We start from the raw sequence: 15,181 nt of genomic DNA on the forward strand, positions 1-15,181 counted from the left end.
AAAAAATTAAAAAAAAAAAAAAAAAAAAAAAAAAAAAAATAAAAAAAAAAAAAAAAAAAAAATGGATGTAGAAATTTTTACCAAAAAAAAAAAAAAAAAAAAAAAAAAACATTTATATGAATTTTCCATTGGACAAAATATTATTATATTATATTCATATAAATATTAATTTTCTAAAAATAAGTTTCGAATTTGTTTTACTGTATTTAAAATTAGTATTATAATAAATATTAAAAAAAATATATATATATACATATCAAAAAAAAAAAATACATATATTTAATATTCCTTTAATTTTTTTTTTTTTTTTATTTCAATATTATTGCATCAAAATACCCCAATTTTATAAAAATGCGCATAGTAGATAAGCAAATAAAAGAATCCTTCCTTTTAGCAGACAGAAATTTTGATGGGCATATTTCATCGAATGAATTATTATACGCTTTAAGATTCCTTGGAGTAGAATCTGATTATTCTCTAATGGAAAATAAAAGTGGGGCAACTTATTCAATGAATGATTATGTTAAAATAGCTAAGAAACATTTAGGCGCACACACACCAAAAGAAAGAATTACAAATTCCTTAAAAAAAATGGATAAAAATAACAATGGAACTATATCAGTTGACGCATTAGTTCATTTAGTTATGACAATGAGTGATATTTTAACAGAAAATGATTACAGAAAATTTAAAAAATTTGTTGATCCTGAAAGCAGAAATATCATACCGTTACATGTATTTGTAGAAAAAATACTTTCGTAAAAATTTTTAGTATAATCATTTTTGTATTCACATTGGTTATCTTCAAACGTAGCTTTACAAAAAGGAGATATACATACACATATATATTATTTTTATTTATTCTTTTTTTTCCTTCTTTTTTTTTTTTTTTTTGTGTGTGTGTTTTTGTAATTAGATTTTTAAAAGTTATTATATTTTCTTAGAATTGCAATTTTAAATCCTAACACGTTTAAACATATGTTCAATATTTATTTATTTATTCTATACCTACATATATATTTTATTTTTTGGTACAATTAAATTAAATACATTTTTTTTCATATTAACAAATATATTACATATTGTAATTATTATTATTCAATATAATAATAAATAAGATAACAGAAAAAATAATATTATAAATACATTCTTATTCTTAAAATATTTAAAGATTTTCATAATGTTATTATTACATTTACCCCTATTAAAATATGTAGGTTTGCCTATGTATATATATATATATATATCGATATTATATATTAATCTTCAATTGTTTATATTCTATGTCATTTATTTTCACGATTTCATAATTTGTAAAAGAATACACAAAATATATTAGTTCTTTATAAAAAATATATGATATAAACAAATAAAAAATAAAATAAAATAAAATAAAGGATGATATATAAAAAAATTACGTAACGCATATATTAATTTTTTTTTTTTCTTTTTTTTTTTGGAATATTTTATGGAATAATGGTTTTTTCTTATGTAAGTTTATGGAATCATAATTTATCTTTTATTTAAACTTATTCTAAATATATACATGTTTATTCATGTACTTTTTATTCTTTTTTTTTTTTTCCAAGAAATAATTTTATTATATATTCGTATGTATACATTGTTATTTTCAATTTTAAAATATAAATTATGACTTTTTTTATTCCTTCTTTATTATTTTATTTCATTTTATGTTTAAATGTAAAAATATACATTAAGAGAATATATTAATATTATAAAATGTATATATAATAAGTTGAGGCTACTTAGTCTAGTGGTATGATTCTCTCTTAGGGTGGGAGAGGTCCCGGGTTCGATTCCCGGAGTAGCCCACTTTTAACATTTTTAAAAGAAAAAATATATAAATTAATAAATAAGGAAAGCGATTTTTATATTTTATAAAATAAATTCAGTACCTGCTTTTTCTTTAAATATAAAATATATGAATTGTCATTATTCAGATTATACAACATAAATTAAATTTTAAAAATATTAAAAATTAATTTAAATTTTTTTTTTATAACTTGATACACAAAAAAAGATTACAAAGTGTTTCATACTACTTTATTTATACTTATATTTTTTTAAAGTATACAAACGAATATATCTTTACAAAACATAACATTTAATTTAAAAAGCACTAAGAATTTATTGTATCATAAATGAAAATATAAATATAGTTTGTTATGATCTTTTTTATATATAAATAGGGAAAACACCTTAATTTATTTAGGAAGGTAACATTTTATATGCATTAACTAAAAATATCATTATTCTTATTATATCCTTAACTTCAATTATAATGAATGTATATATTATTTTGGTATTAAATTTAATCACTTTAACACAATTACAGTATATTAGTTATTTTTCTAAAGTATAAAATATTCCTTTATATATTAAAATCTTAAAATTAAAAAAATGTCTTCATTTAAATATTTTTATATACATACAAGAAACAATATATTGTTTCTTTTATTTTACATATTAATAATTATACATAATTATAGCTTTAAAAAAGGAAATTAAATAGTCAGAATAAGAGTTTCTTCTTTTATTAAATCCATTAAATGAAAATATTTTATGATATTAAAATGAATAAAAAATAATATATTAGATTCTATATTATTTAAAATAATTATATATATATTAATTTAATATATAAAAAATTATTATTATAATTTTTTAAATTGAGAAAAAAAATATATTTTTTAATATATTATATATATCATCTACATATTCTTATGAATAATTATAAGAATCCATATATATTTAATAAAGAGAAAAAAAAGTTCCTTAATTTTATGCTTAAATATAATATATATAAATTATTAATCGAAGAAAAGAAAATTTTATATATATTTATATAAATTTTAATATTGGATATATATATATATTTTTTTTTTATTTATATTTAAATTTTTTTTTTTGTTAATTTATTTAGAAATATATTTATACCATATGTACATTAAAAAAATATATTTATTGTAGAAACAAAAAATTTGAATAACAAATTTTAGTAAAATAAAACTATTGACTCGTTCATACTACAGTGGCCACACCAGATCCCATCAGAACTCTGAAGTTAAGCACTGTAAGGCTTGGCTAGTACTGAGGTGGGAGACCGCTCGGGAACACCAGGTGATGAGTCATTTTTTATATAAAATTTTTTTTGCATTAAAAATATAATATATATATAATGATATATAATAATAATATTTAATAAATTTATTAATACAAAGTACTTTCTAATGTGAATTTTTTTTTTTTTTTTTTAAATAGTTATATAAATCAAATTTATTATTATTAATAAAAAAAATAGGTTCCTTAACCCATTTTATATCAACCTAATACGGGACCTATATAAGCTATAAGATTTGTATTAAAATAATACTATATTCTTCCAAATAATATAATACCATATGCAAATAAGATAATGATATAGAAATTTTTTAATTTCTTTTTTTATTTTTTTTTTTATTGAAATAATATTTCCTATAAATTTTAGAGAATACTTTATTTTTTAAAATGTATATGTATTAAGAGTACAAAAAAATTATGCTAATATAAAAGAAGAAAACTTACTGAATATTTTTTAATATAGAATGTTATATATATATGATTATTCTTAAATAAATATGAATATGAAATTTTAGTGAAGTAAAGCTATTGACTCGTTCATACTACAGTGGCCACACCAGATCCCATCAGAACTCTGAAGTTAAGCACTGTAAGGCTTGGCTAGTACTGAGGTGGGAGACCGCTCGGGAACACCAGGTGATGAGTCATTTTTTTATATAAAATAAAATTTAATTATTTTATATAATAAAAACAAGAATTTATATGTTATTATAAATATTTAGTATTTTCCTTAATTTTAATAAAAAAAATTTTAAAACAATAGTAATATGAAGAATGTTTTAAAAATATCATATGTTTATATTTGTTGGGTTTTCGTACGTATTAAAAAAATGGGATTAATATATTTTTTTTTTATTTATTCATGATATATATATATATATATACATATATATATGGTAAGTTTAAAATAAATACTTTAAGAATATGAAAAATTAGATTTCTTTTTTTTCTATATTACAATTTTTTTGGAATATTTGTTTTTTTTCTATCAAAAGAAAAAAAAGAAATACTTTTAATTATATAAAGTTAAATACTTTATAGTGCTGGTTAGGAAGGTGAAAAGAAAGGTCCATAAAAAATAAATATTAATTTTAAATAAATAATATTAAATATATTTTAATTTTTTTATAAATACAAATATAAATATATTTTTTTTTTTCCTAATTTTTATGTATATAAGAATAAGTATTTTATAATTTGTAAACTTAATTAGAACATATTAGAATTTTTAAATAAAAAAGTGTATATTTTAATATGGTACTAATATAAGAATGTTTATTTTCATATATTATATTTATTTTTTAAAGGAAATATTTTTTTTGTTCGTAAAATTATATATATATAATATATATATTATTTATTCAATTTCAAGGTCTTAATTTTTTTTATTTTTCTATTATTTTAAGGAAATGTTTTTTTATTTTAATATGGAATTCTATGTACATTATACTTTTGACTCGTTCATACTACAGTGGCCACACCAGATCCCATCAGAACTCTGAAGTTAAGCACTGTAAGGCTTGGCTAGTACTGAGGTGGGAGACCGCTCGGGAACACCAGGTGATGAGTCATTTTTTTTATATAATAAAATTTTTTATTTATATATATATATATATAATATTACATGTAATAAGTGCAGTTTATTTAATAAATATATATTTTTTTATTTTATTTATTTAAAATTCCATTTATAATTTTTTGAATTTTCTTTTTCCTTTTTTTTTTTTTAAATTTAAAATATCACATAATTTTTATATTAATAATATTTTATTGGACAATGAAATATTCTTTATATGAAAAAAAGGAAAATAATTTTATTATTTTAACTGAAGAATATAAAAAATAAAGGAATTATAATAATGATAAATGTTTTATATAAATTAATTTTAATATAATATGATTTAAAATATGATAAAATATAAGTATAAATATATAAAATACAGAATTCATATATTTTATAAATATATATATATATATATATATATACTAAAAACATATTATTATGTAAATATTTTACTTTTATTGTATATTTTCTTTAATTAAGAAAAAAATACCTTTGTTTTCATTTGATTAATTAATTCAAGCTTTATCCTTTTAATGTTCCTGTTGAATATAACTGTTTGATCAACATGATTATAGCAACTTGAATATGAAATAAGTAAAAATGTCCATGTATTTTCTTTAGGTTTAAAATAAAATAATCATAGGAATAATAAAAATAATTATTTATTATTATATGGATTATATATTATATAATAATTTAATTATGTCTTTATTTTTTCCCCTTTTTTTAAAAAGGTACAAAAAGAGTTCGAATTTTAATTGTATTGAAATAAATAGAATGAAATGAAATATAATATATATATATATATATAAGTATATATTTTTTATACTATATAATTTTATGTTGTAAGAAAAAAGGGGAAAAAAAATAATAAATCCAAAATATTATGATTTTATTATACATTAATTATTATTTACATATATATTTATGAATATATACAAATCATTTATATAATATATATATATATATAATATATTTCATATATATATTTTTTTTTTAAATTAAAAAAAAAAATGGTGTACATATTATACTTATGAGATTCTGAAATATCCTTTTATTCAACCGTAATCTTCACACCATACGTCAGCGATCACTAACCCTGCTCTGTTTCCAGCCTGAGGCGGTTCATGATTCATCATTACTTCAACATATTCTCTCTCCAGAAGAATATGTTCAGTAACTGACGTCTTGTGATAGGCGGGAATTTTTAGATATTGAAAATTCTCAGAAATATTATAGCATCCCATTCCTTCGCATCGAAATGCAGTCCCAAGAATGTAACAGCTACTGAACTTAAAAAGTACAGTAGCCGGACAATTATTATATGTACCATATAATATATAGATATGGGTAAAAATTATAAAAATGGTTACTCAAAAAAAAAAAACCTAATATTATTATATAATATATATATATATATATATGAAATATATATTTTTTTTTAATTAATTTTATTTCATATGTTAAATGAACTTAATAACAATTCATATATAACTAAATTAAAAAAAATTAATATAAAATATATTAAAATTATTGTATATTATATGTAATGTTTTTTTTTTTTTTTTTTTAAATATATAATATATATATATATATAAGAAAAATTATTCCTTTTATTAAATAATGTAACAAATTTATATGAAACAGTACAATAAAAAAAAAAATAAAATAATAAATAAATAAATAAATAAATAAATAAAAATAAATATATATATATATATATATTATATTTTTATATTGAATCTAATTTCAGAAGAAAAATTATATAAACTACAATTCTTCATTTTCATCATTTTAATTTTATTTTTTTATGAAAAGTTTTAACTTAAAATATTAAATATATTTTAGTTTTAAAATATTATATATATATATATATTTTAAAACGAACCAAAAAATAAAAAAATATAAATTATATAGGAACAAAATTATAATTGTTATTATACCAAAAAAAAAAAAGAAAAAAGAAAAAAGAAAAAAGAAATTTTTTAATAATACATTTTATTTCTGTAAAAAAGGGGAAAAATACATATCACATTAATAATGTCTATCATAAAAACATCATTACTTTGTTTTCCAAATCTGATATATCATCTAAAAAAAAAAAATAAAATATATAAAATAAATATATAAATATATAAATATATATATATATATATATATTATTTCATGTACAATTTTATAATCATATATGTATATTGTCATTTTACCTGTTGGATCACATTTTTCACTTATTTTCCTCTTATTTTTAACAAAATCATCACTTTCATTATAATTTTCATTATCTCCTTCACTACTTTCGTTATACTCAAGGTCACTTTTATCTTGAATATCGCTAAAATTCGTATTGTCTGTAGATGATGAAACTTCTTCATGTTTCTTCCTATCTGCAATAAAGTCTTTTTTTTTCCTTAACTTACTAATTTTCATTTTTTCATTATCTCTTTGAATTTTTTCTTTCAAAGATTCAATATATGTTTTCTGATCATACCTATCATTGTTATTATTATTATCATCATCATCATCATGTGTATCTTGTTCCATATCATGATCTTCATTTTGATTCAATTCATTTACCAAGATTTTAAATTTCACATTATCATCTTTTATTTCATTACCACTATCATCATATAATATGCTATTACTTAACGTTTTAGCGACTTTTACTCTTTTCTTTCTTTTTTTGGTTGGTAACATAATTGGTGTGTCATCCTTTATTTCAACTCTTTTTTGAATAAACAAATCATCTTGATCACTTTGAATGTCCGAATGCATAAACGGTTTTTCGTTTGATTGATTTTGATCTATATGACTTATATCCTTTACACTTTTTTTTTTTTTTTCCTCACACTTATAATTATCATGTGTTTCATCATATATCTGATGTCCTTGTTCATTATCATTATCATATTCATAATCATATTCTTTTTCGTCTTGTGTATTATTATATTTTTCGTCTTCTTTTTTTTCTTGGTTTTGTTTATTTTTTAGTGCTTTTTTATTTTTTAAGATTTCTAGGAATTTTTCTAATCTTGATTTTTTTTTCTTCACTTGTACCTCCTTTTCATCATTTATGTTAAGCTCGTTTATCATGTCCTGAGAAAATTCAATAAGACCATAAGAATATGCTAACTCGTTTAATTGAATTTTTTTTTTGATATCTTTAAATTTCATAACAATATATAAATGTCTCAAATATATGATTAATGCTTTTTTTGCTAAATGCTTAATATCAACAAAAGCAGCATTTAAGGAATGTATTTTATTTTTTATATCAAACAATTTCTGTTTTTTTAAAAACTTTTCTTTAATAAAAATATTGTTATCTTTAAGAACATTTAAAAATAATTTTTTATTATCAATTTGTTTTGTTAAAAATATAAGACTATTACCCATATTAGTAAATCTACCTGTTCGACCTGAACGATGAATAAATGTTTCAATATTATCTGGAAAATCAAAATGAATTACCCAATCAATACATGAAAAATCTAATCCTCTACAAGCAATATCTGTTGTAAATAAACAAACAAAATTTTTCTTTTTTGAAAAGAAGTGATATGTATTTAATCTAGATGTTTGTTTTAATTTCCCATGAAGTTGTAAAAATTTCATAACTCCTACTTTGATTTTTTTAAAGACTTCATACATAAATCTTACTTGTTTACATGTAGAAAAAAATACAATAACTTTTTTATTTTTCTTAGAAAATAGAAATGTATACAAATAATTAATTTTTTCATATATATCACATTCAATATATATTTGTTTTACATTATTACTTTCTATATATTTATCATTATCATTTATACTTACATATTCATAATCTTTTATATGAAATGTATTTAATATAACATTTAAAAATTTGCATATTGTAGCTGAAAATAAACATATCTGACAATTTTCTTTGGGTTTATATAATAATATATTTTTTAAATTATCATAAAAACTTTTATCTATTAATTTATCAATTTCATCAATAATTAATGTACTTAAATAATCCAAGTTACAATAATAATTATTTTCCAAATGATATAATAATCTTCCTGTAGTACAAACAATAATATTTGCATAGCTAAAGATAGATTTTTCTTTTTCTTCATTTTTTCCTCCGATTGCACAACATATATTTAATTTATGATATTTATTTAACATATTTAAAACTTCAAATATTTGAAATACTAATTCTCTAGTAGGGGTTATAATTATCCCTCCTAATATTTTATTATAATTATCAATACTATTACGATACATTTTTTCAATTAAAGGAATACAAAAACATAAAGTTTTACCTGTTCCGGTTTGAGCTTGAGCATATATATGTTTATTTAACAAAACTATAGGTAAAGATACATATTGTATATTAGTCATATATATAAAATTATTTTCATTTAATGCTCTTAATGTTCTTTTACTAATTGGTAATGTTTTAAATTCAGCAGATGTCAATACATTTTTATCAATAATAGTTAAATTATTTTTATATTTTTTATTCTTATTTTTTTTTAATTCATCTTCATCATATGTATTATTATTTGTCTTATCACTTTTTAAAATATTCTTAACATTCTCATTTTTTTCTAAATCATTATTAATCTTCTCTTCATACTGTTTTCTTTTATTTTCTTCTACTATCAAACCTAAAGTCTCATCAATTCTTTTTTGTAACTCCAATCTTTCATCTTTATTATTACTAACATCCTTTTTTGATTTATCATTTCTCTTCTTCTTTTTTTTTGATATACTTCCATAATTTTTATTGAAAATCCTTTTACCTTTACCAACTTTTCCTTTATTATTTATCATCACGTTTATATTATAATATTCTATATCTTATTTTTTCAAATTATAAATATAAAGCAAAACTTAAATTGTATATATATATATATATTGTACTAAATCATTTAAATGGCATCAACATATAAAAAAATATATATATATATATATATATTTAGGAACTTTAATTTATTTATATACATAATGTATATATAAAAAATAATATTCTTTATTTTGGTTTAAAATGATTTAATTAAAGTTCTAAAGTTTTTAAAAAGGAAAAATCATTTTAACTATATTTTACTTTCTTTTTTTTTTTTTTTTTTTCAAATTGTATATATATATATATATATATTATTGTTTTTATTTTTATATTCTTTATCTTAATTTTGTTTTTCTATACCAGATGATTTGTTGTAATAATAACATTATTATAATTTTTTGTAAAATAGATTTTATTTCTATTTTTTAATATGTTGTAAAAAATTAAAAAAATATATATATATATATATTAACAAATTAACTTGGTATATAATATATATACTTTATAATATATATAATAATATATTATATATATTTATAATATATAATATAGTTTTGTATTTATAGTTTTATTTATATGTGAAGTCATTTATATATACATATATATAAAACTTATAAAATAATTATACATTGAAAAAAGAGAAATATAACCTTCATTCGATTTTCTTAAAATGGTAAAGGAAATTTTTTCTTTTGATATTTTTTTTTTTTTTAATATTTATATATTTTTACAGTTTTATGTTTTTTTTTTTATTTTTTTAAAGCCTATCTTATAAAATAAAAAATTAAAATAGAAAATAAAATAAAAAAATTAAAAGTAGAAAAATTGTAATGAAAAAATATATACATATATATTAAACATACAAATAAAAACATATAATATATATATATATATATATATATATATATATTTATATATTTAAAACAAAACGAATACCAAAAAGTTTGTAAATTTAAAAATAAATAAATAAATAAATATATATATATATATATATATATATATTTTTTTTTTTTTTTTTTTTTGAAGACATTGGTTATTTTAAAAATGTAATGTATATATAAATACATATAATTATTTATTTATATCCTTTAATTCTCATAATATTTGACAAAAAGCATTTTTTTGAGTTCGAAAGAATCTGATGTATACATATGAGAAAAGTTAGTATGATCTATATAATCCAAATGTAGTGCAGATAATTCATGAAATTTATTTTCATCAATTTTATCAGTAAATGCATTTAAATGAATTGAATATTTTGGATTAGAAATATTATTAGTATTAAAATAATTAATTTTATCTAATGTTTTAATTTCAATAATATTATCAAGCATTTTTAAATCTATTTCATGCTTAATATCTGTAAAGAATGCATTTCTTTTTACTTTTATCTGTCCTATGACTTTTACATATTGTTCTATACCTTCATAATTTTTAAGACATATAACATAATCATGATTAGATAATAAATCGTCATAATTTTTAGAATATAAAAGTGAGTATAAATTTTTTTCTGCTTGTTTTCTTAAATTATCGTTGGTATCAGATGTTTTTACAATATCATGATTATTATTATGATGGACAATATTAAATACTTTTTCTTCTTTACAATCATAATATTCCATATTATTATTAATATTTAAAAACATATCATTTTTTTTAGGAGTTACTAATAAATTATCTTGAAATTCATTATTTATACAATTCTTTTCTTTTAAATATAATTCTTCGTAATTAGATTTTCTATTGAAATGATACATTTCAGTAGTATATTTCTCATGTATATTTATAGTGTCACCCTTTAATTCATTGTTTCTATTAATAATAATTACCTCATCCAAATTATTTTTACAATTGTTATTATTATTATTATTATTATTATTATTATTCTCTGTGTCCTCATTAGCTTTTATTTTTTCAATCTCTTCTATATCTTTATTTAATAACGTTTCATTCTGTTTTGTACAATCCGTTTGATTTTTTATATTATTTTGTTCCTCCTTTTGCTTATATTCTAGATTTTTTGGTACTTCTAATATGGACTGATCCTTATTTATTTTTTCTTCTGCATCTTCACATAAATTATTACTTTTTTTACTTGTATATTGTATCTCTTCATCAACGTGAACATTCATATTATTATGGCTTTCCATCTGAAGGTACTCACTTTTTTTATTATCCACACGTGGGGTATTACTAGAATGAAAATTTGTATTAAATGTATTATATATATTTCCAAGTTGCATTTTTTCATTTTTTTTGTGCTGCTTGTCTATTTGTTCATTGACATTTTCTTCGTTTTTATTAAAATAAGATAATCCGTTAGAGGGGGTGAGATTTGAATGATTTAGAATTGGTGTACTTTTAGGAAAGGAACTATTCATTTTAATATTTTCTTTTGTTATACTTCTATTTATTTCTTTACATAATTCAACGCATGCATTTAATAAAGTAACTGGTAGTTCTTTAGAATTACTTGAAGATTTTAGAACCCCTTTATTTTTTTCATCTTTTTTAATTGAATCTTTTATACCTAATGGAGAAATTCTACTTTGACAAATTCTATTAATTTTTTTTATACTTTCATTAAATCTAGTATTTGGTGAATCTTCTTTTATAGTTTTATTAACTGAAGAAATATTTTTTCCAGGTGTCTTTGTATTATCTAGAAATTTTTTAGGTGTGCTATTTAAAGTATTTGTCAATGTATTAAAATTATTAATATAATAAATTGGTTCATTTATATGTTCTTTTTTTTTTGGAATAATTAGAAATAACACGATTGATATATCTGGTTCTTCTTTTTCTTTGAATTTTTCTTTCTTTTCTTCATCTTTTTCTCCTATCTCCAATTCTAATTCTAATTCTAATTCTTCTTTTTTTTTTTTTTTTCTTTCTTCTTCTTCTTCTTTTTCTTCTTCTTCCTCTTCTTTTACTTGTTGTAGTTTTTGTAATAATTGTTGTTGCTGTTGTATTTGTGTATTTTTAATTGTTGGTATTTGATTACTTAATACAAAATTATTAGATAATATTTTACTAGTTGTTCCTACTTTTTCTGTAATTTTAGATAAATGTTTTAAAGAATTTTCTTTATTAGGATTAAGATTATTCATATTATTTAGATTAAATATATTAGCTAGTTTATTATATTTTATTTTATATATATATTTAGCTGTATTTTTATTATCTTTTTCATCCATACCTAAATATATATAATCATCATCTTTTACTTGATCAATATCTACAGGTATATCATTCAAGAATACACTACTATTATTAGATGATTTATTTATAATAAATAAATTATATTTATTTATTTGTCTATTCTTATCATTAGTACGATTAATATTCTTTTCTATACACCTACATATTAATTCACAATGTTCATTTTCTATATTCCCCTTTATTACTAGATCACATTTTCTATAGGAAGAACCTATAATAAATTTTTGTTTTTTTACATCAATAATTTCTGATATTACATTTAATTTCCTTGTATGATCTTCATTTGTTTTATCATTATTATAATTTATTCTCTCTAAAGTATATAAAGCATTTCCTGTACCATAACTATATAAATTAAATTTATTATCTGCTACATATATATTGTTTTCCATATTTTGTTTTATATATTCTTTAACCATTTTATTAAACATTTTAGATTTCTTCTTCTTACTTAAAACAGCATTATCTGTTTTTTGCTTTTTAAACTTTCTTTGTAAAAACAAATATTCATCATCTATTTTTTTTATATCCTCATTATTTAAATATATTTCATCTATGTCCTTTTTTTTCTTTACATTTTTATTATTTCTATTATTATCTACAATGATTTCTTCAATATCTTTTTTTTCCTTTTCATCATTTGCCTTTTTCTTATCAATACTTTTTGAACATGTTTTTCTATCAATTTTGTGCTCATTTTTGCTGTCATTTTTGTGGTCATTTTTTATGCTTGTCTTTTGGATAGTCGTTTTATTATTTAACAATTTTGTAGAATAATCTTGATCATTTTTTTTCTTCACAAAATTAGTGATATGTCCATTATTACGAATTATAGACAATTTCTCATTACTTCCTTTTAATATCGTTTTATTACTTTGTTCATTTTCTGAACTTTTTGTAATATGATGTCCTTTAATATTAAAGACCACATTATTATTATTTTTAATATTATTATTAGTTTTTTTATTTTTATTATTATTTTTTATTTTGTCACTAGAAGATGAATGAACTATATTATTTGTTAAATTCGTATTTTTTTCTTTATTCAATAACAATAATCTCACACTTCTTCTGCAGGTAGTAAAACTACTGTTTGTTTCTGTGTTTATTTTATTGTTGTTTTTCTTTTTTTGTATACTATTTATATTTTTTATATCACATATTGTATTTTCATTATTGTTATCAAGTGTAGTTAAATGTGTATTTCTTGTATTAACCTTTTTCAAATTATTTAACGTCATCCTTTGTCTAAATATTTATATTACATAAATATATTAATATATTAATATATATATGTATATATATATATATATATATATATATATATATATATATATATATATATTATTATATTTTTTAGAGATTGGAACATTAACGTACTTACTTTTTTTTTTTTTTTTTTTACAAATTATCCATTCAGCTAAACACAAAATTGAAAATACACATTTAAATTATCCCATTTATACATATATATAAAAAAAATAATAATAATAAATAAAATAATAAAAAAAAAATAAAAAAAAAAACAAATATGTGTAAATATATATACTTATATATATTTATACTTGTTCATGTATATGTATACTTTTATATATGAAAAATGAAATAAAAATATAACACAACTAATCAAAGGGGGTTCCTTGATGTTTCTTTCAAGACGTATATACCAAAGCTGTATTAATATATCTCAATATATATAATATATTAATAAATAAATAAATAAATAAATACATACATACATACATACATGTATATATATATAATATCTAAGTATATGTTTTATAGTCCTTTTTATATCCAAGCATATGAAAAATTAAACTTATTTATCGGTGAATACTTTTTAAAATGAAAAATGTTACTTTTAAAATTAATATAAAGAAAATAGAAAATACACACAGCAAACAGAGGAATACAACGAAAGAAACAAAAAAACACAAAAAATGAAACAAGCTTAAAAGAAATGTAAAAAGTATATAATGTATACAAAATAATAAATATATTAAAAATAGAAAAAAAAATAATCACATTGATAAGGATAATGAGAATGCCTCTTATATAAAAGTAATATTTAATACTCAGAAAAAAAAAAAAAAAAAAAAAAAAAAAAGAGGTATTAAAACAATATGATAAGGGGAGGAAACTAAAATGTAATATAAATATAATAAAGATGGTAAAAAGATGAAAATAAAAGGTAAAAATTATATAATAGTGTTAAAGAATGATGAATACACTAAATAAATGATATGAAAGTATACATATGAAGTGAAAAGAATTTAAATGATTCCTTAATAAAAATTTATAGTTTTTTTTTTTTTTTTTCCCCTCTCACAAATACATAACTACGTATTATATATTTAATATATATATATATATATATTTATATGCATTTGATAAAAAAGCAAAAATGAAATATCAAAGATAATAAAAAATATATG

The 15,181-nt window shown here is 18.3% G+C and overlaps 3 protein-coding genes and 5 non-coding genes across 8 annotated transcripts; 5 read left to right on the forward strand and 3 right to left on the reverse strand.

The window, feature by feature from the left end:
* Positions 1 to 351: 351 nt before the first annotated feature.
* Positions 352 to 762, forward strand: PRSY57_1417600 (calmodulin, putative; the record flags this gene model as incomplete). The annotated part of the gene is made up of 1 exon (XM_012909793.1): positions 352 to 762. One exon carries the CDS (start codon positions 352 to 354, stop codon positions 760 to 762), a length of 411 nt encoding a protein of 136 aa, XP_012765247.1.
* Positions 763 to 1,760: 998 nt separating this feature from the next.
* PRSY57_1417700 lies at positions 1,761 to 1,832 on the forward strand. The gene has a single exon. It is a non-coding gene; the product is annotated as a tRNA-Pro (tRNA).
* A 1,202-nt stretch (positions 1,833 to 3,034) lies between these two features.
* On the forward strand, positions 3,035 to 3,153 carry PRSY57_1417800. The gene has a single exon (XR_001167193.1). It is a non-coding gene; the product is annotated as a 5S ribosomal RNA (ribosomal RNA).
* Positions 3,154 to 3,670: 517 nt separating this feature from the next.
* On the forward strand, positions 3,671 to 3,789 carry PRSY57_1417900. Its single transcript, XR_001167194.1, has one exon. It is a non-coding gene; the product is annotated as a 5S ribosomal RNA (ribosomal RNA).
* An 805-nt stretch (positions 3,790 to 4,594) lies between these two features.
* Positions 4,595 to 4,713, forward strand: PRSY57_1418000. The gene has a single exon (XR_001167195.1). It is a non-coding gene; the product is annotated as a 5S ribosomal RNA (ribosomal RNA).
* Positions 4,714 to 5,719: 1,006 nt separating this feature from the next.
* Positions 5,720 to 6,020, reverse strand: PRSY57_1418100. The gene has a single exon (XR_002204090.1).
* A 732-nt stretch (positions 6,021 to 6,752) lies between these two features.
* PRSY57_1418200 (DEAD/DEAH box ATP-dependent RNA helicase, putative) lies at positions 6,753 to 9,508 on the reverse strand (the record flags this gene model as incomplete). The annotated part of the gene is made up of 2 exons (XM_012909794.2): positions 6,753 to 6,796; positions 6,913 to 9,508. 2 exons carry the CDS (start codon positions 9,506 to 9,508, stop codon positions 6,753 to 6,755), a joined length of 2,640 nt encoding a protein of 879 aa, XP_012765248.2.
* Positions 9,509 to 10,609: 1,101 nt separating this feature from the next.
* On the reverse strand, positions 10,610 to 13,987 carry PRSY57_1418300 (hypothetical protein; the record flags this gene model as incomplete). The annotated part of the gene is made up of 1 exon (XM_012909795.2): positions 10,610 to 13,987. The coding sequence occupies one exon, from the start codon at positions 13,985 to 13,987 to the stop codon at positions 10,610 to 10,612; it is 3,378 nt and encodes a 1,125-aa protein (XP_012765249.2).
* Between the last annotated feature and the right edge of the window lie 1,194 nt (positions 13,988 to 15,181).

The sequence above is a fragment of the Plasmodium reichenowi genome, chromosome 14, assembly GCF_001601855.1.
Source record: "Plasmodium reichenowi strain SY57 chromosome 14, whole genome shotgun sequence".
Lineage (NCBI taxonomy): Eukaryota > Apicomplexa > Aconoidasida > Haemosporida > Plasmodiidae > Plasmodium > Plasmodium reichenowi.